Source organism: Zootoca vivipara, chromosome 1 (genome assembly GCF_965207765.1).
Source record: "Zootoca vivipara chromosome 1, rZooViv2.hap1.1, whole genome shotgun sequence".
Lineage (NCBI taxonomy): Eukaryota > Metazoa > Chordata > Lepidosauria > Squamata > Lacertidae > Zootoca > Zootoca vivipara.
In genome coordinates this window covers 123,901,593-123,927,706 of record NC_142582.1, presented here as the reverse complement: position 1 = coordinate 123,927,706, position 26,114 = coordinate 123,901,593, and the positions used below count along the sequence as shown (strand labels likewise).

At 43.2% G+C, this 26,114-nt stretch overlaps 1 protein-coding gene and 1 long non-coding RNA gene across 3 annotated transcripts; one reads left to right on the top strand and one right to left on the bottom strand.

The window, feature by feature from the left end:
• The first annotated feature begins 28 nt into the window (after positions 1-28).
• Positions 29-12,103, top strand: LOC148687745 (uncharacterized). The gene is made up of 4 exons (XR_015950939.1): positions 29-265; positions 1,517-1,592; positions 8,349-8,470; positions 10,718-12,103. It is a non-coding gene; the product is annotated as an uncharacterized LOC148687745 (long non-coding RNA).
• Positions 2,037-24,257, bottom strand: CLBA1 (clathrin binding box of aftiphilin containing 1). 2 transcript variants are annotated; one of them, XM_035104775.3, is made up of 6 exons: positions 24,211-24,257; positions 17,578-18,282; positions 14,770-14,918; positions 12,098-12,227; positions 8,154-8,264; positions 2,037-4,468 (listed from the first exon to the last, which is right to left on the bottom strand). In XM_035104775.3, the coding sequence occupies exons 2-6, from the start codon at positions 18,052-18,054 to the stop codon at positions 4,301-4,303; spliced, it is 1,035 nt and encodes a 344-aa protein (XP_034960666.3). In that variant the 5' UTR covers positions 18,055-18,282; positions 24,211-24,257; the 3' UTR covers positions 2,037-4,300. The 2 variants fall into 2 exon arrangements, with proteins under 2 accessions (XP_034960666.3, XP_088529797.1); XM_088673671.1 differs by lacking the exon at positions 8,154-8,264.
• Positions 24,258-26,114: the final 1,857 nt, after the last annotated feature.

Sequence of the window (26,114 nt, the reverse complement as noted above, 5' to 3'; positions counted from 1 at the left end):
TTACAACTGTATTCCTGTTTGTCCTTAGTTTTCTACTGATACATAATGCCGGCAGGGCAAATGATCTGACTTGGGCATGAGAGGTCCCTTTCCTAACCAAGAGATACTGACTTGCACTGTGAGCAGCACATTTTGTGGGTCTAACTACATTACAGATGTGTGAAGAAAGCACTGTTTTGTAAAGAAACATGGCACTGAGGAGAGGACCACTACCTTTTATCTGCTCCAATTACCTCCAGCCACTTTTCCAGAGAAGGTTTTAGAGGTGCGTTAAACACATTACAAACTTCACAGAGGAGAAAGTTAGCTGGGCAGCAGTTTGGAACACAGAAATGCTAGGTGGGTAGATAAGTATTGACTCTGCTGGTTCTCTGTGGGGCCCAGAGGGCTAAGTTGCTGTGTTGGCATGGAATGCTTGACCCACAACCCGTCAGGATGTTTATAGTTCTTTGAGACATGGGCTAGTTGTCTGGCTGGGATTAGAACCTCACATTGGCCCTAAAAACAGAGTATTTTTGTGTGGCTGAGGAAAGGAGGCAGGGAAACTCTGAGCCCAGAAGTGAGGTGGCTGGAGGAAAGGTACAGAATAAGCAATGAACAGGAAAGAAGTGCAAAGGAGGAAAAGATGTGCAGAAACTTGCTTGAAAACCTGATTCTGGTCCAGGCTTAAGGCTTAGTTCTTATTTGTCTTTGATGTACAATCATTTTCAGTATTTTTAAACTGCCCCTTCATCTATGAAATATCAGGGGAATATACAAGAAAGATTAGGTAGTCGTGTGTATATGTGTGTCGTAAATTAATGAAAGACTGATAAAACTAAAAAGCAGACTAAATAACTGGCTTTGAAATACGTTAGCAAATATTTATGACCAGGTGTTCAACTGATGGTAGCAATGGTGCCAGCTGTACTTTTATGGGGGTGGTTATGGCGATCTCAAGACACGGGGAGAGCTGCAGTTCACCAGGTAATTTGTCTGAAGCTGGGCTTCCAGTGACAATGCTCATTCCAAGACTATCCCTTGCCACCAAGCTAAATTTATATTCTTTCATGGGGAGTGCAACCCATCTTGTACACCCAATTGCTGGACATGAGAACCACCTCCATGTTGTCATATGCTTCATCTTACTAGCTTACATCCAGCCCACTTTGCAAAACCAGGCACTGGTCTGAACAGCCTCATGCTGCCATGTTACTACAAACACTTTGATAGCCTCACCCAACAGCTGCTTATAAAATATTTTAACTCAGATGGACTAAGGTAATGGGTGGTATACAAATACAATTCATCATGTGGACAGGATAGGACCCTGTAGCATTCAGAAGCTTGAGCAGAAACCCTCCAATCCTTTCTCAAAGTGACCCTGTATATTGGGGGAGGGAAGGGAAAGATGCCTTTGTAAGTCCACTAATGGCCATGGCTAGAGGCAAAAGTATGCAGAGCTGTAAATGTGTCTCCCCACACACTCTAGGCTGGTTATTTCACACTGACACTTCCCTCCCTATCCTCTATCCAGGTAAGGAAGAAGCACTGTCAGAGTTCAAGGGTACATCCCAGCCAAGCAAAGCAACTCAAGGGTGGTGTAAAACCATGTGGGTAAGAGGTCTGGCTTAGGGGGAAAGCCTTGTACAGTACTGTATTTGTGATAAATGTTTATGCCTGGATGAGGCTTCAATCCCATGCAGCTGGCCTCAGCAGGATACTTCCCACCGAACTGCTATAGAACCAACACCTAACTCCTAGAATCTGAGGGAGACTACTGGGTCATAAATTCCTACTCAACAAAGACAATTGGAATGGGGCCGTTTATTGCATAATAGAGTCGCAGGTCAGTCAGTTCCAGGTTCACATAGCAGGTGATGGGAAAGGCTCTGGGGTCTCTTGAGAGATGCTAACAAGCTTGTATAGACAGGGAAAGCTAGTTATGTCAAACCTGGCATAAGGCAGTTTCTGAAGTACTCTAAAATTCCACCCAAACATCTAAGCGAGTAGCTTGTAGGGCAGCGTTAGAAGAAAACATTTAACAGCAAAACCTCTATATTGTGAATAGTTTATTAAAGGCAGAGTTACAAAACGTATCAGTGCAGATTTGTTCTTTATCAACTTGCCTGTAAGAGGCATAATTTTTCCAACTTTGAGCTTTGTCATATTACAGGCCCTCCCACCCACTGGTGGGGGCATGCCATGCTAACTGGGTGCACATGTTCCACTCCACTCATTGTTAAGCAGCTTTAAACAAAGGCAGCTGGACACTGAATTTGACCTATTGCTATTAAAGTAATAAGGACACACACACAAAAAAGTTTCTCCTAAATTGACAACGGTGCCCACCAAGTTTTATTCCAGAACTGAGAACACAGCCCATAAAATTTTCTATAAGCTATACTTGCATGTAGATTATGCTGTGTCCATACTGGCATTGACTGCAGTTCTGGGATAGAGCCTTACCCATCATCACTTGCCCTGACCTTTCAAGAGAAAATTCAGGACCAGCACCTTATATGACAATAAGGCTTTCTAACATTTCATGGTTGTAAAACAGTTTTGGAATTTAAAATACGCTCAGTATAAAATAGAAGGAAGTAAACTTTCTCTTTCCATGACAGAGTGTTAAAAGTGTATCATAATTGCATGGGACAGAAGCAAGGTGAGCAATTGCTCTCGCTCTCTCTGCTCCCCACCCTGCCGTTTATTCAGACAGACTCTCAAGTGCAATGCTTCCCAAAGTGGCAGTGCTGGAAGAAGTTACTCTTGACCTAATGTGGGACTGATGCTGCTAGGATGTAAATTATAAAACATGGAGTGACACAGTGTAGCTAAGTGAGGGGAATGTTACAAGTAATACCAAGGCAGGGGCATAAAAGATCTAATATAGGTTAAAAGAGGGCTGTTTCTTGAAGTTTGAGCAGTACTTCTTAGTTCCTGGACTCCTTTGTTCTAGTGCAGCACTGCTCAAACTATTGGGGGTTTCTCAGAAAGGTAATCCAAACCAGAAGACAAACTTTTCCCTTTGACATTAAAGCCACACTTCTTCTGCAATGTGCAAGTGAAGGAGACTTTGAAGGTTGTATGCAATCATGCTGTTGATGTGCACACAAAACGATTTCTTCTCCCATAGCAGGGCCCAATCTCTTATCTTCTCCTTAACATCTGCTCTGGAGAGGTGCCCCCCCACCCTGAGCAAATTTTGTGAGTTTATAGGGAATACCTGTGGGAGTATAGGAAGGTGATGGAAGCCCCATTGCACCAACAGAAGTCAACCTGTGTAATAATTGAATTCCACACCAAATATGCTCAAAGTTGTTCAGCTCAAAAAAGGGCAGCTATGCAACTCACATGGAGTGAGTGCAGTCTCTGAAACACTCCCAACCAGACTCTGTTGGGAGTGACTAATCAAAGCCTGAAAGTCACTGCTTTAGTGTAGGCTCCTTTTAAGATACATTGCAGAATTCTAGCAGAGGCCAGAAAACAAGGCCAAGCCTTTCTTGGGAGAGCAGTTGAAAGGCCCTTAAAGGTTGTTGGTGCAATGCTATTATTAGAGGCCCATTCAACAAATATATTCAGGACTCAACCATTTTGGTTCATTCGTATCATGCAGAAGTATCCTCTCTTGGCATAGACGTTCAAGGAAGTATTTATCTCTAATGCTAAAGGAGAAGGCTCAAGAGAGAAGGACAGTTGTTCAACAGTCTTCTGATGAGTTGCACAACAGGATGCTTCAGATACAAACCAAGCAATATAGAGAATTGTGGCTGATACGCAAGTTTGCCCATCTCCCCCAAAGGCAATTCATAAACCAGTTATACTAGTGGAGGCACAGGACTGCAAGTAGGGATAAATAAGAGAGCAGTTAGGAAAACCTGTACAATGTGAGTTAACCACAGAAACAGTGAGCTGGAGAAACAAAGGTTAAAAGGCACACAAACAACACACATTTTAATTTCGGGGCATAGTTTAAAAAGTTTGACGAATGTCATTAATGCTTAAAAGATAATGGCAGGAGTGGGTTAGCAGAGCACAACCCATCCTTTGTTTATAAAAGCTCAATTCTAGCTAGTTTACCATAAGATGTAACATGATTTGCCTGCAGTTCCTGGCAAAGGGACATAAAATCATAGAATTGTAGAGTTGGAAGGGACCAACCCAGCTTGTTTACTCACATCCCTGATGGTAGACTGAAATTAAATACACAGTTTAAGGTTTTATTTTCTTCCTCCTAAAGCGCTTCATTTTAAATTAATAATACAATATAAGCTTTTTTAAACAAAAAAAGATCAAAACAACAGAAATATGTTGGTTATTAGCAAACATTGCTGCTGAACATTTTCATCTTTAGGCTTCGTGTAGTAAAAATCCTCTTCTTCTGTGGAACTGTGATATATTGCATATTTCCACCAGATGGGGTCTTCTTCAAGAAAAGGTTATAGGAAAAGAGGTGGCTCTGTTTTGGAGCAGGAGATACAGAAAGCTGTGCCAAAAAACAAAGGAAAAAAATAATGTGAGGGCCATTCACACATGACATGGGGGTGCAAACTGGGGTTGGCCAAAGGTGTGTGGCAAGGTTTTGCAGCTAATTCAGGCTTATGTATATCAAGCAGACGAAATTTTGCTCATTTTGTCTTTCACAATATCTACAATGGCAGTATCAAGAATACAAGAAGTAGCTGGCTAGCAATAGTGGTATCCTAAAATTTCCCAGAACACTGGACACAAATGTTAAGCAAGCCAGCTTCATAGTACATAAGCAGCATCTCTTATACAAAGGAAAGGGGAAATACTAGCAGTGCACAAACAAACATTCAGCAGACTGGATAGGAGCTACAGATTTGGAATCTGAAACATTTCCCAAGTGACGCCTTTCTCATCTCCCCACTGTTTTTGCTTGTGGTTGGAGGCAGGGGACCATAATTTCTGACTGGCCAAGCCAAACATCATAATTCTCATATCTCCCACCCACCTCATCTCTCCTGACAAGCATATCACTCCTGCAAGCATGCAAATTTGGGTGGAGTCTTTGCAGAGTGCTGCCCAATAATCTTGCCCGGCCCTTTTGCAAGGGAAGGGCCAGTGGGCAGTGTGCCACATTAGGTGTCACTGCAGAAGATGCTCTGAACACCTTGCAGTAGTGACATACAACACCCAAATCCTTTTGTGAAGAAGCACCAACAGTGGCTGTTCGAAGGTGTGCACCTTCCAGGAGTGGTGGTCAGTCTTCCCCACCTTTTCTGTCCCAGAGCAGGAAGGGTTGGCAAGCGTTTGTTTTGTATTTTTGGTGGCTTGGCCCTGTGTGACCAACACTCTCCTGGCAACTTAGAAACAAACCGCAACTTTATTCCCAACTTCAGAGCTGGGACTGTGGTAGGGACTACTGCATCACTGCTGGGGTGATCCTTGCCTCTGCCACTTCCAGGTTCTGAGGGAGGCTGGCAGCAAAATTGAGACCTGGTTATGGGCTATGGGCTTGCCATGATTTAATGGGAGTGCTGAGAACCCACAAAATGTGGTACTGGGTGCAGAATCCATCCTCCTGAAGATGTAAGCTTTCTTTTCCCCCATTTTTTTTATTTTAAAAGCTGCTAATCCAGGCATTCCCAAACTTCGGCCCTCCAGATGTTTTGGACTACAATTCCCATCTTCCCCAACCACTGGCCTTGTTAGCTAGGGATCATGGGAGTTGTAGGCCAAAACATCTGGAGGGCTGCAGTTTGGGGGTGCCTGTGCTAATCCATATGGGCATGAAGATGCTTGTAAGTGTATAGACAGGACCTAGGGACAAGTAAACAAGGTTGGTGGAATGTTTGATTTCTCAGTGCCTTGCAGGTCTTCATATGCCTAGCAAAAAACAAGAAGGAGGAATACATAGACCAGGCATCCCCAAACTTCGGCCCTCCAGATGTTTTGGACTACAATCCCCATCATCCCTGACCACTGGTCCTGTTAGCCAGGGATCATGGGAGTTGTAGGCCAAAACATCTGGAGGGCCGCAGTTTGGGGATGCCTGACATAGAATAATTGTACAGATCATAGAATTTAGAGTTTCAGGGTGCAGAATATTAATATTTGTAGTATGGTGTGAACACTGCCCCATGTATTGGTTTCATATTAATTGGAACAGGGAGCGTTTTGAGATTTCCTCCAAGCAGCATCTACACACCAAAAAAAAAAAAAAGGCTACAAGACCCAAGACCCACCATTCAAGAAAAAGAAAACGGGGGGAACTCCACAAAATATAACTAGAATGGAGTTTTTTTTACAGTGTCTTTGCCTTATATTTGTTCTTTAATGCCATTTTGCCTTCCTTCATGTCAAGCAATGTTCCTTCAATCTCATGTCACAAAGAGCCCTAACACTACTACCTTTGTGACATCTTTTTCCAGTAATGTACAACCCAAACCTCTGAATCACCAGCTGCTTGAAAGACCGGTTTGGCACAATTACTCAATCCATAGCTTTTATGGCACCTGTTCCCTTCATGCTGTTTCACTATATACTGTTGGTATCTGACAGTTCTTTTCCTTTGTCCAAGGTGTTTGTCAATGCCTTTTAAATTAGCAATTGGTCCTCCTTAGTTGGCAAAGGACCACTTCTGAGGCAGCAAGCCACAACATCGTAGTTCTGATAAAGGGTAGCTCAAATTGCCTAGCCAAGTTCACAGATCTTGTCAGGTTGCACTTGTACAACTACCCCTGTCTTCTGCCATTTGATTAGTTAAAACTGAATGATCTGAAGCTCAGACCATCTCACTCCTAAGACAACATGATAACTGTGCATTGCACCTAGATTAAAGCAAGTAACAAGATAATGCAGCATGGCATGCTCTGATTCAGGGTTTTAGCCAGCCATGCCTTCTTGCAGGATATGCCATTTCATTCCTCCCTGCTTCCAATGGTGAGTCAGCATCCCAGGGCCAATCAGAATGCTCAGTCCTCATTGGGCTATTCCCCCACTTCTCAAAAATTGTTCCTTGGAGCTTACTAACACCTCCCTTCTTGTGCATGGTTGGTGGCATTTTGGCTACACACACCGATAATGAGTTTTGTTAGTATATAGGAACATCCCCAGAAATTTGCAAAACCAGACAGAGTTGAGAGACAAAGCTAAGCAGTTTGCATTAGAAAGTCATGGTATATGAACACAGGAAGATATATTACTAATCATGAGCTGTAAGTGAACAGGACAGTTGCAGATCTACTTATTTATTCCACCTGGCATTTTGCTAGACTTTCTACTAGGTTTGGTGCATCACCACACTGCAATTTTGTATGTGTCAGTCCAACCAGTAAGAATAACTACTGTCAGTGTGGCACAGCATGAATTGTGTTGGGCTTGGAATGAGCACGTGTGAATTCCAATTTACCATCCTATATAATAATGTCCAAGTTGTCCCTGCGTCCAAGCTGTCCCGTGTGTCCCTGGGTCACTGCGCATGTGCCCCAGGGATACAGGGATTGGACAGCAGAGACTGCGCGCACGCACTCTCCCCCCCTCCGCCTCCTCCAACCGCCGCTCCCGCCGGACACCGCCTCACTGCAGGGCACGTCAGGGAAGCGAGGGTGGAGGCCGGCGAAAGCCTCCTCACAACCCTCCCTGGCCGTGAGGAGCGGCGGTTGGAGGAGGCAGGGGGGGGGAGAGTGCGCGCGTCCTTCCTGTTGGCGGCAACGCAGCGCATTCTCCTCCTCCGTTCCTGTCCCCCTGCCGCCGACAGCAAGGACAGGTCCCAGGGTTCGGAGAAGCGCTGCGCAAGCGCTTCTCCGAACCCCAAGATGTTCTAGCGCCCGTTATTAAACGGGCTGAAATACACTAGTTAAGTCTATAAAGTTCCCCAGATAGCTTTGGAAATGTCACTCACTTCAACCTATCCTATACAGTTTTGCAAAGATACAAAGGGTAACCTGCATACACTGGCCAGGGCTCTTTAGAAGGATGGAATATGAATGGGATAACTAAAATCTGTGTAGGCCTGAACTAAGGAAATCTCTTGGACCCTAATATAGGCAAGGGAAACACCAACAGGCAGGTGACTGATTGCATGGAACTTGTGCCAATTGCAAGCAGGATTAAGAGAAACATTGAAGATTACAGATACTTATTTGCAGCACACAAAACAGACTATACAAACAAATAAGACTAACAGGATTATTTTCTATTCTCACCTTGGTTTGAATTAGTGCTTTACAAGTGCTAATGTTGAACTTGTCAACATTGGAATCTTCGTTTTCACTAATGCTAGTCTCCAAAATATCATTCTTTCCTTCTGGAACAGCCTAGTAAACAGAAATCACATGAGATGCTTACAAGTAATCCAGATTCTGCAAACCTATTTAGAAATGTTAACTCTTTCTTTACAGATCACCATCTTTTCTATAGGATCAAGCTGAAACTAAATAGATGCAATTGGAAGCCCCCAGACCTGGAGCCCAAAGTAATCTGATGCAGCAGAGACTGCTGCAAAACAAAAACAAAACAGCAAGTGAGTCCTAACTTCTGCCACTTTGTACTGCCTAGATGACTTTATCCAAGTTATAACACTACTCTGCAGATCCTCACTTTCTTGCCAGCAACAGCCAAGGATGTAAAGTGGTGATGTAAAGTGGATGTAAAGGGAAAACACAGAAGGTAATGACATCAAGATATGGGAAAACCTCCACTGTGAAGAAGGTGAATTCCATGTTATATAAATCCATTGTGCACTTGGAATACTTTGTACAATTCTGATTGCCAAAAAAGACACTGTAAAGCTGGAAAAGGTTCAGAAAAGGGCAAGGGGGAAAACTCACCTATGTGGAAAGGTTACATTTGGAGCTATTTAGTTTAGAAAGAAGGTGAATACAGAGAGACATGTTCAGATGTGGCGGCACATATTCAGATTATGCATTGTGTGGAGAAAGTGGATAGGGAGTGGACTGGGACACTAGAACCCAATGAAGTTGAATGTTGGAAGATTCAGGGTGGACAAATATTTTTTTTTCTAGCAGCAAATAGTTAAACTCTGGAATTCGCTCCCACAAGAGGCAGTGATGGTCACCAACTTTGATGGCTTTTAAAAAAGGTTTAAATAAATTCATGGAGGATACATTTGTCATGGCTACTAGCCATGATGACTATAAAGTTGTACCTTGAAGGCAAATGGAATCTGTTCCGGAAGTCTGTTCGACTTCCAAAACCTTCAGAAACCAAAGCGTGGCTTCCAAATGCCTGCAGGAAGTTCCTGCAGCCAATGGGAAGCCGTGGAAGCCCCATTAGACATTCGGCTTCCAACAATAGTTTGCAAACTGGAACAGTCACTTCCGGGTTTGTTACGTTCGGGAGCCAAAACGTTCAGGAACTAAGCTGTTTGACCTCCAAGGTACAACTGTATCCCCCACCACTTTCTGAGGCAGTATGCTCCTGTATACTAGCTGAAGGAAACTGCAAGCAGGGAGAGTGCTGTTGCACTAAGATCCTGCTTGAGGGCTTCCTATAGGCACCTGGTTGTCCAACGCAAGAACGAAATTATGGACTACATGCACCTTTGGTCTGATCCAGCAGGACACTTCTTTGACTCTCTCCTTGGTCAAACCCTTATAGGACACATTTTAGTTTGTATTCCTCACTTCTCCATTTGTTGCTTGGAAAATGGAATCATTATATTGCTGCTGTTTGAGCCAGTGCAAATGCTGCACTAATGAAAAGTTTACTGGGGTTTTTATATATAGCACCTGGAAAGGACCTGGGATTCAGCCTAATTTCGACAAATTATATGTGAAAACCTGCACTAAAAACTGATTTACTCTTCCTCATTTTAGAAACCAAGCTGCCTAGCACTTTCTTTGTTTAATGTTCAAATGTGCCAGGAGCCAAAGAGCCTCATGTGCTTTTGTACATCGACATGGAGAGGTTCGCCAACTCCTCACCCCGCTCTCATCTGTTGCCTCCATGCCACATTGCACACTCTTTGGACTGCCTCTAAATCTCCAGGAGTGGCATCTCAGAGGATGGAAGATACAATGGACTGTTAAAGGGAAGAGAAAGTCCCGCAAAGCCCAAGCAAACACACAGTCCACCACATCTGGCCCTTTGGATCCTGGCCTCATTTACCAAGGGGCCTAAATTGCCTAGGGACACCATGATTTCTGGAAGAAATGTAAAACCTCCCCTAATAATAGAGTCACTGCTAATAAAACAGATTCTGAATGAAAAAGGAGGTTTCATACTCCCCCCCCAGTCTACCCTTGCAGTTCATATTTACAGTTCACACTTCATAACAGCAACAAATACAATCTTTTCCGTTGTTCTTACATGCAGGGGTAAGCAACAAATTCAGAGCACCTATCTATGGCAGTTAGCAATGGTGAGAGGCCAGAATTGTGGAATGGGCATGGATGGAAGATGGGGTCAGATGCCCAGAGAAGGAACTGGGGGGAGAAGTGGACTGCTTAATGGGCAGCGTGCAGAAGCAAAAGTTGGGAGAGGAGGGAGTAGGTTGGGGAAAGAGGCAGGCCAGTTATTTGAGGGGTCATTCATTACCTGTAGTTCAGAGCCCCCAAAAATGCAGGCCTTGTGTCAGCTTAACTGAGAGCAGGCCCAAATAAGTACTGCTGGCATCTCAGAAAAGGAAAAATAAAGTAAATTAAAAGTGACCCAAGTTGTTCTTATACGGATTAAAGTATACTTAAGGTGGTATAATGCTTTTAAAATTTTTTGTTTTAAAACACATTTCTCTCATTTTGAAAAGCAGATATTCCAACATGGCATGACAATATCTTTCTTATGGACTGAACCAGTGCTCATTTAAATCAGCAGAAAACCTCTACACCGGACTCACAACCCGAACCCTTGCATACAAGTTCTGCTAACCGCTCCATCATGGACATACATAGTCAAGGTATTTTCTAACATTATCAGTTAAAATATCAAGGTGCAATTCAAAGTGGCCAGTTATGCCACACCATATTTAATATTCATTGTGTATTTTTTTAATCATCTCTATAGCTAGTCAAATGTTTTCAGTAGAGTAACTCAATAACAAGCAACCGTTAATAGCATAGCTTCACAAATATACTTGCCAGTTTACCAGTGGTGTCCACTCCTCCCTCCCTCAAATTATGCAAAGAACTTGGGGTGGGAGTGGGGGCTCATCTTACACTTTGCAGTGGCTCTGCAGAAAGCAGAAGCAGCATGAAAGATTTGTGCTACTTCTGCCAAAGACAGAAAGCAGGGTCAGCCCAATACATTTTGGCACCTGAGGCAAATTAGGAAATGGCAACTCCCTGTGAAACATCCTTTGTTAAGGACCCCATATACATATATGTATGTACACACCCTCTTCCCCCTCTCTGCAGATCGCCTTCTTTCATTCACATCTATTTTTGCACATTGCCTCCACTCTGTCCTTTTTGGAACAGACAATAGGGCTCCCAGGGAGGGGAGAAGAGGGGGAACTTGCCAAGTGGCTTCCCCTCCCCACTGCCTCACTCCCTGGGTAATGTTAGAAAATCACCCCAGCCTGCAGCAGTTTCTCCAAGCCATGGACAATACCACCTAGGTCACCCAGGCAAGTAAATGGGGTCCTGGTAGCTGCCCTGCATTGTGTGAGTAGCTGTTCTTAGCTCCATAGGCTATCACTAGTTCTCCTACTAGCTCTTACCTAAGGAGACTACAATATCAAGAAGCCATTGCAAAAGGGTCATCAGGGATTCTGAAGATTGCTGGTGGTTCTGAGATTGGTTGCAAACAAGGAGCTGGTCTTAAAGGCATAGATGTGCTTTGCTTAATGATTTTTTACTCAGGATGGGAGGGAGCTAGGTGAGTGGCACCCTGATCCAAATCTGGGTGGGTAGCAGGGGGTGAATCTGCTGCCCCTCTCAGCTCTCCAGACCTTGCTGCCTGACCCTGAGAGACAATATACCTTAACGTCTCCATCTACTGGTACACACGAAGGGAGGAGAGGGAATCAGTTGCAAACACAAATCATGGCAAATAAGGAAAACCAAAATTTGTAGATTCCCAAGTTTCGGAAATTCTATTTTTGTTTTCTCTGGCAACCTTAAAACCATAATATCTGTTAATCTTAAAAACAAAATGCTATTGCATTCTATAAAATATTTCAGAAGAATACCTTTTGATGAGCATCTACTCCAAGCACAGCTAGAAGGTTTTCTTGGTAATGAGATTCGTTCCAAGGACGTCTTAAACTGGAAGGGTTAGTGGATTGAGTAAGAGTTTTCCATAAGTTCCCAGAGTCAGTGCTTTAAAAGGAAATGCAATTCAGATTAATCCAAGATAACCAAACACATACAAAACTTGGAGAGACTTATGTACACATTTCCAGCCAAAGAATATGCCAATTTTGTATATTGTAGCATTAGAAAATATTCCTGATTCAGGTAGAGGGGAAGTAGCAAAAAGGTTTTTCCTGCAAAGTAGTTAAAACTTGGCTGTTTCTGTTCTTGTATTCTTTAAGCTAGCTGGATACTTGCAAGGGTAACTTATCATTCACATCTGTGCTTTTGTTAGGATAGCTATGACAGACTGCTTCATGGCAGTTAAACAAGTTTAGACTGCCATGGAAGCAAAGAACAAAGCATAAGAACCATGTAATCAACTGGCAAAAAAATGGCACATTATACGTGAGATTTTAAAAGACAATCCACCTGCCACAGAGAAGTTCAAGTATAGCTGAAGAGGGCAAGCTAAACATTTGTCACCCTATCAGAAGGATGGAATAGATGGCACATATGTACGCTGCTGTATATATATTTTTGTGTAGCATATATTTTTTATGTATACTGATTAGACACTTGGGTAGTTAAGTGGTATATAAATATCTTAAATAATATATTCCTAATTTTCCAATCACCATAGCAAGCCTTAGACACAGGCGGTTCTTTGCCCTGTACTCCATCTATAAAGTGGTAGCATTTTGATCCAATAAAGGCAGATTTCATATATTTGGCTGCATAGTCTACTCAAGGCCATTTTGACAATTATATGCCTTTTGGCGGCTTCACATACATGTTTTAAATTAATCATTATGACTGCAGCAGCAAGTGGTGACTAACGTGTGTGAATGAGTGATCACATATTTTACATATCCTTTCAATGGAGTCAGTTTACACATTTAGCTATCAAGCATTGCTTCCCTCAGAGTGACGTGAATCAAGTACAGTACAGTGGTACCTCGGTTTACAAACACAATTGGTTCCGGAAGTCTGTACTTAACCTGAAGCGTACTTAACCTGAAGTGAACTTTCCCATTGAAAGTAATGGAAAGTGGATTAATCTGTTCCAGACGGGTCCGTGGAGTACTCAACCTGAAGTGTACTTAACCCGAGGTGTGAGTGTAATTGGTTCCGGAAATCCGTACTTAACCTGAAACGTACTTAACCTGAAGCAAACTTTCCCATTGAAAGTAATGAAAAGTGGATTAATCCGTTCCAGACAGGTCCGCGGAGTACTTAAACTGAAAATACTCAAACCAAGGCATACTTCAACCGAGGTATGACTGTACTGTATATGCATGTCTCTGCCAAATCTCAACATTAACTGTCCCAGAAGCCCCAAAGGGCTCATCTTTCAAACAGGAAAATAAAGAATATTAGTGACTCTCTAAAGCAGAGTACACTACTGAGCTGGAATTTGAACTCAGATTTATTTATTTTAAAATTATATCCTGCAGTTCTAGAAGTTCTGACATTCCTGTCAGTGCAAAGCATGAATTAAAAAACAGTCTGCTAAAAAAATGAAACTATAACATCCAACCTGCAATCCCACCAAACAAATACCAAATGACACACTCCAGACATCTTAAAACAATCTAAAAGAAATGTCAAGGCACAATATAGTTCCAAGTCCATCCCCAATGCTCAACTCCCAGGATTTGATTGAAGGCAATTGATTCAGCTGTCCAGCTGAGCCACTGATTATAGAACCACAGGAATCTAAGCAGCTACAGTAGCTCAGGAACCATTACTCATTCTACTTTGTAGCTAAAATGCATGCTGATGAATTCAGTAAATTGAATTTCTAATTCACTTATTGTCAGCTTTCGGATGATGTATTTTAGTCCCATGATTAGTATGGTTAGCCAAAGTATAGGAGACTTTAAGATTACTACACTTCAAGGAAAGGAGGGTGAAAGTGGTGAGTGGGGTAGAGGGGACAAGACTATTGGTCTTGTCCACTCAATCAACTGGAGCCTATCTTTGCATGCATTACAGTGGTACCTCCAGTTGCGGATGGGATCCGTTCTGGAGCTCCGGTCGGATCCCAAGGTTTCTGGAACCGGAGGGACTGCTTCTGCGCATGCGCGCAGCAAAACCCAGAAAAATACTTCCGGGTTTGCTGTTCGCATCCTGAAGGATACACAACCAGAGGTGTGTGTATCCAGAGGTACGACTGTATTGTGTATTTTGCAAATAAATGATTATGCTGAAATTATATTGATTCAATAAATTGTACATACGGAAGTTATTCTAACATTAAAACTGAGAGAATCCCACAGAAGTTGCTCTCTCGAGGCATTAGGGAGAATCAACACAGTGGGCAGGGAGCTGTTACTGCCAAAACCAAAACAAGACATGCAGGAATAGGAAGCAATGAGTCAGTCAACAGGGATCCAGTTTTATCAGATGAACTCCCACTATTCCAAGCTACCAAAGTTCCAAATTTATGGTATATTCTTGTACCATCACCACATTTTCCAGCAACTTCGGAAGCCTTTCTGCCTTCCAGATACCAGCACAACCCAAATCCTTGCACTAGATACAAGAACAATTATTAAACAGTTACCAAAGTTGTTTCGTTGTACATTCAGGAATGTCTGTGTCTTCTGTTTTTGTATAAAGTACTTGATCCAAGCTGCTAATTTTCTCCAAGAACTGTGGTACAGGAACTTCTGGAAAACTCAGTTTAATAATATCTTCAGAGCTGAGGACAGCCTGGAGAAAGCAAGGTAATGATAGTGCATTGAGGCCAATGCTTTGTTGTTATACAATGACATACAGCATAATTTCTTGCATCCTCTTAAATATTCCTCATTTCCTACCAGAGAGCTAAGCCATAAGAGGATTTCAGACACACTTGGACAACTCAACACTACACAATCCCAGCACCTTCGTTTCAGAGATGCAGCAGTCCTGGGTCCCAAAGCTTTTATCCACGATCAGAAAAATACTGTGGTACTCTTTTAGAGGGCAGTCAATGTAGTGCCTTCCAGATGTTGTTAGGCTCCAGTTATATGGGAGGGGTTTCCAAAGCAGGGTGGGTTTTTTTTTTAAGTGCTTCACTTTTTTGTGGAAAAGTTTCCATTTCATAAATTTACTTGTGTCGGAAAATTACTGCCAATTGCAAATAGAATATCGGACTAGCTTACAGTTTCAAAGCTTTTAGCTTTACTTACTAACTAGAAGTAAACTAAGCAGGCTAAATTAGATTACTGCCTAAGCTATCAAAACACATTCCATTGAAAGTTGCCCTAATTTGCATAGGAAACTTTTCCAGTTCAAAAGTGTCCACCTTTTCAGTGTTCAGTTCCAAACCTCAGCAGATGCCGCTGGCATGGCCAGTGATGATGGGAGTTTTAGTCCAACAGCATCTGTAGAGCACCACACTGGCTACCCCAGCTCTAATGTACTGAACAAACCCATGCAAGACTGGAGGCCCCCACCTTCCACCTCTGTGTAACTCTTCGGGTCTTACAGTCATTCTTACAATGCTGTAGAAAAACTTAAGAAGTTTCAATCTTATCACCTCTGTGCACAACATCCTCAACTCACTGCACCATCTTGGAGGTCCCCCATCTTTTGTACAGACATCTATGGTGATTTTTAAATCAACATGTCTATGTACTCATGTTTGAAACGAGAGGTGGATAAACGCCGCTTACAGAGCTTTGTGTTTGCTTTCACCAGCACTGAAATGCACCACCCCTTTTGGATTTGTTCAAATATATTTGTATAGTTTCCTCTTCACATTACAGTAAAGGTAAAGGTAAAGGGACCCCTGACTTTTAGGGTCCAGTCGCAGACGACTCTGGGGTTGCGGCGCTCTTCTCACTTTACTGGCCGAGGGAGCCGGCGTACAGCTTCCGGGTCACGTTGCCAGCATGACAAAGCTGCTTCTGGCGAACCAGAGCAGCACACAGAAACACCGTTTACCTTCCCGCTGGAGCAGTACCTATTTATTTACTTGCACTTTGACGTGCTTTCGAATTTTTATTCTTTAATAATAGACAATACAAAGGAGGAAAAATGTGTTGGAATGACAATTAGAAGAGGGGAAGCTAAAAATATTTCATTTGAAATGTATTGGTATTGGGTGATAACACACTGCCATTTAATTCACTGATGAATCTACATCCAATGGGATGATATAATGGTTGCCCAAACAAAAATCCCAAAGGCCACCGCAATCAATAAGATTAAACAGCCAGTGGGCAAGTAAGTTAGAGGGCTACATGAGTAATGGAGAAGCAAAAGTGCTCCAGGAAGCAGAAGCAGCTGCCACCAAAGAAACAAAACCGAACAGCAATCATAGGCAAGGAGAGAATTGGCTGGGGGTGGGGGAGGTTGCCAAATGAACAGTAAATATTAAAACTGAGGACTATTCAACAGAACTCTACTTATAACAGCAGCTGTAATGTCACAAGGGGAAAACATGTGACAGCTGAAGGTATGTGCTCCTTACTCACTTGCATGACTCTTACTCATGCAAGTAAGCTCATTGAAATTCACACAGTGCCTTGTTCTTCTTAAAAGGGTACCTGTGTGACTAAGGATTAGGCAATCACAAATGGGAGCTGCAACAAACAGAGTGCTGCTGTTCAGGATGTCAACTGTGTCGTATTCTAGAATTTTCCATTCCACCTCCAGTTAGCTTTTCATGGCCAATGAGCAAGCTTAGTTTTCACTGGGCCATTTTGGGGGTTTTCCCCTGACTTAGGCCTTTCCTCCCCTAAAGTTTTCCTTTATTGGCACTTCTGCAAACCTTTGGGCTTTCCCAAGCCTGCTGGTATATGACACTTGTATTATGATGATGTTCTTTTAGCTACGTAACAGCTTCAACATAAAAAATGGTGGGAATGATAGTTTTGTTGAATATCAAAATGGTTTCCATTATATAAAGATCTGTTTAATATTTAAAAGTTCTTAACATTTTGAGTTGCAACAAAATACTAAACAGGAGTCAATTGCACAACTTTCATTCACAGTTAGACCAAGAATGCAAAATTCTATAGACCAAAACTGATTGTTGCACAGACACAGGTGCAGACAAAGACACATAATGCTTGCACCGGGAGATGGTAGCAACAACACAGGAAAAGGGAGGCATTTGAAGAATGCATCTGTTTAAAATATATTTCTACCTTTATCATATTCAGTTGTGCTATGTTTACCATGTAGCAAAATAAAAAAAGGAAGTGAACTGATGTTGCTATCAGTTCCTTACTGCATTTAATGAAGCAATGTGTTTTGGTTCCGTATTGCCAAATATTTAAAGGTGACACCATGGAAACTAAGAAAATGTAAAGCATTCTTAGACAGGAGAGAACCGGACTCTGAAGAGGAGGTGGATCATTCTTAACTTATTAAAACATACCTTCACTGAAGTGTTAGCAAATGTTTCTTTTCTGTTGTGTCCAGTTGTTTTGGAAAAGAACTGTCTGCATGAGGTAGTGAGGCAGCTGTCACTGACATCCACATCATTTGTGTAAGTTTGTTTTCCATTTGGCTTCTCCAAAGACTCCAAGGTGTTGCTTAAATTCTCCTGCTTGACCTCACTGAAACTTTCAAAGTCACCCCAAGTACTGCTGGATTCCACCAAGCTGGTGTCAGGACTCTCCAGCGATGCTTCATAAACCCTTTTGTCACCACACTCGACAGGAAGGCTTTTCTGAATCATTTCCAGTTCTGAGCTTTCATCAAAATTTCCATTTTGGTTTAGACAATGTACATCAGTTCCACTGCTGTTTTCACTGAGAGAGGTGACACCCGTCTCTGTTGACAGAGGTTTCAAAATTGACTGGCTTGAAACTTCCACACCACTATGTATTTCCACTAAATTCTGGTCTTGCATTTTCCTCTTATCACAGCAATAAAATTCATGAACATCAACCAAAAAACATGGTTGATAGCAAAAGACAAAACCGTTAATGTTTCAAAAATATAATGAGTGCTTCATTGTGCCTTGAATAGCTTGCGAAAATGTAGCTTAGCAAAACAGTGTGTCCTTCAAGGTCTCCCTAAGTCATCAATGCAGTGCTTGTTTTTCAGTCTTAACTTGCTTCCCAATCCAGATTTCAGGCTGCAAAAAAGGGTTATAAATAAAGACCTTTCTGATAATGCTGTGGTTAAGGCTTACAAAAGATAAATGATTAGGCAAGAAAAACGTTCATGCTTGGACAAATACATTCCAATGCAATGCAGTGAATTCTTGCAAGAACAGAAACCTAACAAAAAGATTAGCCTAGTTGAATTTTTACCCACAGACTGGGATTTGTGTTTCTCCAATAGCAGCCTTGTGTGACATGGTGAGCTGCTTTCAAAACTGAGGTCTTTCCACACACTTTGTAACTGAGCCACCTATGAACACAACAAATCTGAAGGGGCTTAATCATACAGGTATTTCCATCAGTGGTTAGAATCTCTAATATAACTGTGAGCACCTTAAACTGTAATTTCCTGGATTTTGGGGAGGAGGCGGAGAAACGATTGTTAGAACATGTTATCAAACTGATATATAAGTTTGAATGAAAAATACACCTGTCTTCAATAATTTTTCATTATTCAAGCAAAAACCTTTATCATATGCTCTTAAAGATATTTTAAACTAGCTCAAGAAACCTGCATAGGAAAGATGCACAGGGCAAACCAATACATGTTTACTCAGAGGTCCCCCCCATACTCAATGGGATTTACTTCAGATAAGTGTATACAGGATTGGAGCCTAAGCCACAACACAATAAGCTATTTTCCTATATAAAGGTATTCCCATACCTCACTAAATAAACATTGTAAAACAGATTGTCTACAGCCTTATGCTCCTTAAAAGCTAGCCTTCCTCAAATAAAACCCCTCTAACAAGTTGGGAAACATTGTTGAGTAAGGTGTACCCAACAGGGGAATTGCTTGGTGTTTAAAAATATAATTCTAGGCTAGCAAGTGATAAAATAAGGTGACTGAAATCTGAGAACTACAGTAGCAGCATGTTGTTGTTGTTTAGTCGTTTAGTTGCTGAACAACTCCAAGCACGCCTGGAAGAAGTGGACCATTTGGATCCCTTCCAATCGGGATTCAGGCCTCACCATGGGACTGAAACTGCCTTGGTCGCGCTGTCGATGATCTCCGTGAGCTAGGGACAAAGGTGAGAGCTGTTTCCTAGTTCTGCTGGATCTCTCAGCGGCCTTTGACACCATCAACCATAACATCCTTCTGGACAGTCTAGAGGGGTTGGGAGCTGGGGGCACAGTCATACAGTGGTTCCGCTCCTTCCTCCTGGACCGCGTTCAGAAAGTGGTGGTGGGGGGATGAGTGTTCAGACCCCTGGGCACTCACTTGTGGGGTGCCTCAGGGCTCTGTTCTCTCCCCCATGCTTTTTAATATCTATATGAAACCGCTGGGAGAGATCATCAGGAGGTTTGGGCTGGGTGTTCATCAGTATGCAGATGACACCCAGCTCTACCTCTCTTTTAAATCAGAACCAGTGAAGGCGGTGAAGGTCCTGTGTGAGTGCCTGGAAGCGGTTGGAGGATGGATGGCGGCTAACAGATTGAAGTTGAATCCTGACAAGACAGAAGTACTATTTTGGGGGGACAGGAGGTGGGCAGGTGTGGAGGACTCCCTGGTCTTGAATGGGGTAACTGTGCCCCTGAAGGACCAGGTGCGCAGCCTAGGAGTCATTTTGGACTCACAGCTGTCCATGGAGGCACAGGTTAATTCTGTGTCCAGGGCGGCTGTCTACCAGCTCCATCTGGTACGCAGGCTGAGACCCTACCTGCCCACGGACTGTCTCGCCAGAGTGGTGCATGCTCTGGTTATTTCCCGCTTGGACTACTGCAATGCGCTCTACGTGGGGCTACCTTTGAGGTGACCTGGAAACTGCAATTAATCCAGAATGCGGCAGCTAGACTAGTGACTGGGAGTGGCCGCCGGGACCACATAACACCGGTCCTGAGAGATCTACACTGGCTCCCAGTACGTTTCCGAGCACAATTCAAAGTGTTGGTACTGACCTTTAAAGCCCTAAATGGCCTTGGTCCTGTATACCTGAAGGAGCGTCTCCACCCCCACCATTCAGCCCGGACACTGAGATCCAGCACCGAGGGCCTTCTGGCGGTTCCCTCATTGCGAGAAGTGAGGTTACAGGGAACCAGACAGAGGGCCTTCTCGGTAGTGGCACCCGTCCTGTGGAACGCCCTCCCAGCAGATGTCAAGGCAATAAGTAACTATTTCACTTTTAGAAGACAACTGAAGGTGGCCCTGTTTAGGGAAGTTTTTAATGTTTAATGCTGTACTGTTTTAATATTCGGTTGGAAGCCGCCCAGAGTGGCTGGGGAATTCTCCACCATTTTCCTTCCAGAATGCCCTATGATGACACTTGATCTAGGGATCAGTGGAGAATGCAAAATGCTTCGTGGCTGCCAACACAGTTGCTATTGGCAGCAGTACCAAAAAGAACCATAGGTAAAAAGAAAAAAAGTCATGTTGCTACTAACTGTTGGAGAAGTTCTCTTCTGCCCATGAATATTCAGCAAAATTATTTCCCCATCCCCTCACCCCTATTTCACCACCCATGAATAGGGTAGAGATTTTAGGAGGCCATTGTTGCTCAGCTCTAATTTCAGGAATCAAGCTTGTGGAAGAACTCTCTGCAAAACCTTGGAGAGCCTTTGCAAGTGAGGAGTAGACAAGTACTGTAAGGCTAGATGAACTACCATAACCTAAAGGAAGATTTGAGGGTTCATAGAGTTTAGTGCATAAGGCTGGAAATTAATAGGCATAGTCAACCAGCTTGTTAACAATGAATGTATGCCTACTCCTAGGAATATTAAAGATTGTTTCGAACCTAGGTGTTAAACATTCCTGTTTGTTGCCTTTAACTGCGGAAGCAACACATTACATTTTGATGCAACACTTTTTCCTGGCATTTATATTTGGAGGTGCTAACAACAGTGGATTAAATAAAATAGGCATCCTGTGTGCACAGAGCTGTATCAAAAACCACTAAAATACAACTTGCACTGCCAGTCACAACATCTGCATGCATTCTTGGGGCAGATTCACACCATACATATTAGATTACATATGGGGAATTATTTCCAATCGAGACATGGATTGCCTTGGCGTTGTCTTTGAATGGGGCTATCTCTGCCACCCCCATTTCCCCTCTACCACTTCTCCCACACCCCTCTTTTCTCTTCTTCACCAGAGTCTATCTGCACAAGTCCTGAGGCTGCTCTAGGAAGTCCACCTCTAGTTTCAATTTCTAGTGAAGTTGTTACTTTGAGTTGCTTTTTTTATAAAAAAAGCTCCCACTCCCAGTCTCATTTGGCATCACACACCATCATTGTCACCTCAGTTTTACACTAGGAGATGAACTGAGAAAATGATGCATATTGAATTACCTTTTTTGGCCAAATTATGTTGCGAAAATTAAGGTGCGCACGATAGCACATTTACATTCACCTGCAAATACTATTTTGGTTTCAAGGTTCTGAAAATTGAGGTGCGCATTAGATTAGATGGTGCATTAGACTCAAGTATATACAGTATCTGTAATCTTAACTGCTGTTACCGGTAACTTCTTCACCATGTTGTAATGAGTTTAAGAAGTTTTAAAGAAGCCTGTAGTTGAATAATTGAAGCATGGGAATGGGATGTTAGGATAGGTAACTTTCTAAGCAAGCCATCAAATGTCAGAGAGAACATGTGGAAAGCTTTTTTAAAAATTCATTTATATAGTGGGGACTTATCTGTTTGAGGTACAGAAAGATCTGATGCATAGCAGTTGCAAAAATGAGCTGTCTATTCCCCCCACAATGATAAGCTCTCTAAGGCAGCAACCTTGTACTTTTTTTAGTTTTAACATTTGCTAGAGGTTTTTAAAAACCTTTTAGAAGCTATTGTAAATAAAGAAATCTGCACACTGTTTTGAGATCAGTTATTAGGACATGCAATAACTGTTCACCATGACACATTTCCCTAATGAAAAGGTACTTGTTAAATAGATCAAGTCTTATTAATGATCCATTTTGACACATATCTAAAGATAAAAAAAACAAGTAACGTCCTTTGGGTGATAAACCTGTATACCAGTGATGGCGAACCTATGACACGTGTGTCAGATGTGACACGCAGAGCCCTCACTGCTGGCACACGCCCCATCGGCCCATTCACGCTGTTGTTGCCCCCCAATTTGTTCTCCCACTCCTCCTACAGCTTGTCTCCACTACAGCTGTTAAAACCAGGATCCTTTGTTGTTGTTGTTGTTGTTGCTGCTGCTGCTGGTAGCCAGAGATTGGTTTTTTAACCCTTTCTGTGCTGGTTTTTCTGGCGCTTTGGCAGACTATGATTGGGTGTAATAGCGTTCTTTTTTTACCCGTTCTGTGCTGGTTTTTTGGGCGCTTTGGCAGACTATGTCGGTGCTGCGTGTTAGTTTGTCATTTATTTATGTTCTCTTCCCCCCCCCCCAAAAAAAGCACAGCAGCTTTGGGGCACCCCCCCAAAAAAAGCAAAGCAACTTTTGCACCCCCCAAAAACCTCCAAAACTTTGGTCAGCAGCTCCCCCCATAAAGCTCAACAACTCTGGGCGCTTTGTGATAAGGGGTTTGGGGTTTGGTTTGGTTAAATAATTAGTTTTTGGTTTATTAAATACAGTTATATATTACAATTATACTTTTTTGTTATTTAAACTATAAATATCACTAAATTATGCTTTTTTTCTCGAAGTGACACACCACCCAAGTTATGCTCGGTTTTTTTGGTGAATTTTGACACACCAAGCTCAAAAGGTTGCCCATCACTGCTGTATACATTTACTGAGGCAGAAGTCTGATGAATAAAGTAGGACATGCCACAGAATTAGGCTGGTGCTGCTTTCCTCAGCTTCAAGCTACCATTTGCAGTAGAGTTTAACAACAACACGATTCTACCTCACACTTTTTTGGTGAGAATTGCCAAGACAATATATGCAAAGTGACCTGAAACACTTAGGAAAAACAATATAAACTAGGGGTGGGGAACCCATGGCCCTCCACATGTTGTTGGAGTTCAGCTCCCATAAGCCCCAAATAAGGTGGCCAATGATCAGGAATGATGGAAGTTGGAGTCCAACAGGTTCCCCATCACTGAAAGATAGGTAGGTAGATTTTTCTGTGATGCTAAACTTTTATTTTTGCCAACTGTATACTGCTCAGGCACCCACACTTTCATTAAATCATTAAAAAAAAATAGAAGAAACAATTTCCATTTCCACCTGGGTGTTGTTGTTTTTAAATTAACTGCTGAGCTTTGGATATTTTTATACATTTATTTACACCCTACCTTTTCCCCTGATGGAACTCTGCCAGATGAGCTTGTGCCATTCAGTTCAAGGGGTGGGTGGGTGTTTCTAGCTCTCCATTTTAAAACTGAATGGTTTGTGCATGGGTCTATGTTCAATTTCACAGTGGCGAACCTCCTCAGGGGCGCTTTTACATCCTGAAAGGCAGCTCAGATAAATATCTTATAGCAAGTAGGCTCAGCTAGGCAGAGCACGAGACTCTTAATCTCAGGGCCTTGGGTTCAAGCCCACACTAGATGATCCCCAACTCTGGCGATTCTGTGAAGTAATAAACAAACCATTCACCTATATTTTGAAACCGAAGGCTTTTATATACGGCAATTTTCTATTTTTTATAATGAGAATTAAAGAATTCATAGGCACGCTTTTAAATTCTGAGAGGCAGAACAAAATAATAATTAATTTGATGAATATATATTTTTAAAACCAGTTAAGTTTTACAAGAACAGCGACAAGAACAATGCGGCGTTATCATTGGGAAGGCTTTAAAATCTGCACTGCCTGCTGACCAGAGGTTATTTAGGCTGCCTCGGCCTGAGGAGGAGGAGGCGGAGGCGGCTGAGCCCCGGAAGGCCCGCGCGGTGAGGGAATTGGGAGCCAATTGAGTGACCGTTAGGGAGGCCAGTGACGAAAAACGGGGAGAGCGCGCGCACGTTGAGGGGGGTCGCTTACCTGCTCCACCTCGCGCAGCTTCCTCCCTCAACCGACAACGGCTCTCTGACAGCTACTGGGAAAGAGGCGGGGGGGGCGGGGCAGGACGCAGGTGCCGGCCTGCGCGCGTCAGAGAGGAGGACCCGATTGGCTGGGTTCGCCTGACGGGGGGGCGGAGCTTGAGCCTGGGACAGCGAGTTTTTGCGGGGGGCGGGGCATAGGAAACCGACAAACACACAAACACCGCACGCAGGCACGCGGGGGCGTGGCCTATGGTGTTGTTGGGGAGGACGGAACCCGCGGGGGGGGGCGGTACGCAGGTGGCGGCCTGAGCGTCAGAGAGGCGGACCTGATTGGCCGGGTTTCGACCGACGGAGGGGGAGTGGAGCTTCAGCCCGGCACAGCGCGGAGGCGGGGAATGCAAAGAGCGCACAGACACCGCACGCACGCACGCACGCGGGGGCGTGGCCTAAGGAGGGTGTGGGAGGGTGGCCGCGACGCGCGTGCTAAGGGTGACCGGCGTCTCAACCATAGAGATAGGAAGCGGAAAAAAGAGTAGAGTTGCACGCTGTTTAAAACTTCTATTTCTGCAGAATAAGATAAACTATACTAAGTGAGAAAAAGCAGCACTGGCCATTTGTTCGGCTTTCCCTCTGTGTCTTCCTTCCTTAATGAGGCAGGGTTATAACGGCCGGAGCACAGGGTGCTTTCTCAAAAGCTATTTCTAAAAATTAGGACCGACACTTTGGAACTCCCTGCCTCTTGATATCAGACAGGCGCCTTCCCTGTATTCTTCTTGGCGCCTGCTGGACACATGCCTATTTCGACAAGCCCACCCGGATGTTTAGAGAGTTTGTATGAGTTTTAATTTGTTTTAGTCTGTGTGGTTGTGGTTTTAACTTCCTGTATACTGTATATATTTTTTAAATCATGGTTGAATTTTTTTTTTTAAAAAAGTGATGATTTTATTGTTTTATCTTTTTTGTGAACGGCTTTGAAGTTTCTTCTACAATTAAGCAGCATTTAAATGTTGTGGAACAGAATTAATAATAAATAAATAAATAACATGTCTATATCGTGCGGAGGGAGGGGGAAGCTGTGGCTTACAACAGCCCTGCAGTGTAGTCCCCGGTTCATATTTTAGGTTAAAGGAGAGGTTGGCTCGGATGTACAGTGGAACAACAGCAACCACGCACTATGCCCCTTGGACTGAAACAAAAGTCGGTCTATTCACAGTTTTCCCTGCCCTGTCCAAGCCCAAATACAGTGCTTGACCACATGTAGGAACCTTGTGCCCCGTCGACTAGCATGCAGGCAGACACATCACTCCTTCAATTCTGCAATTCTAGGCCTGGCTACTCAGAAGTGTGTTTATGCGACCACAGCATATATGTGTGTGTGTGTGTACAGTGGTACCTTTACACACTTAATTTGTTCCGGAGGTCCGTTCTTAACCTGAAACTGTTCTTAACCTGAAGCACCACTTTAGCAAATGGGGTCTCCTGCTGCCGCCACACCACCAGGGCACAATTTCTGTTCTCATCCTGAAGCAAAGTTCCTTAACCTGAGGTACTATTTCTGGGTTAGCGGACCTTGTAACCTGAAGTGTTTGTAACCCGAGGTACCACTGTATCTAAACGTTTCTTTTTACTCTAAATAAGTTCTGGAGAACACCATATCCTATTTGCCTACCGCCTTCTGTTTTTGGTTGGACACACTGCCCCTGCCCAATCACAGCTACGCTGAAATCCTAGATTTCCCCATTGTCTTCTGTGAGCAGCTGTTACTTCTGCTTCAGAGGAGCCGGAAAAAAAGAAGAAACCAGGAAATTCCACCTTCAGACCACAGATTCTATGACTCATCCTCCTCAAACTCCTTGCTTTGTGCAACAGTTTCGCCTGATGAAGAGGGATGGAGATTTCGAT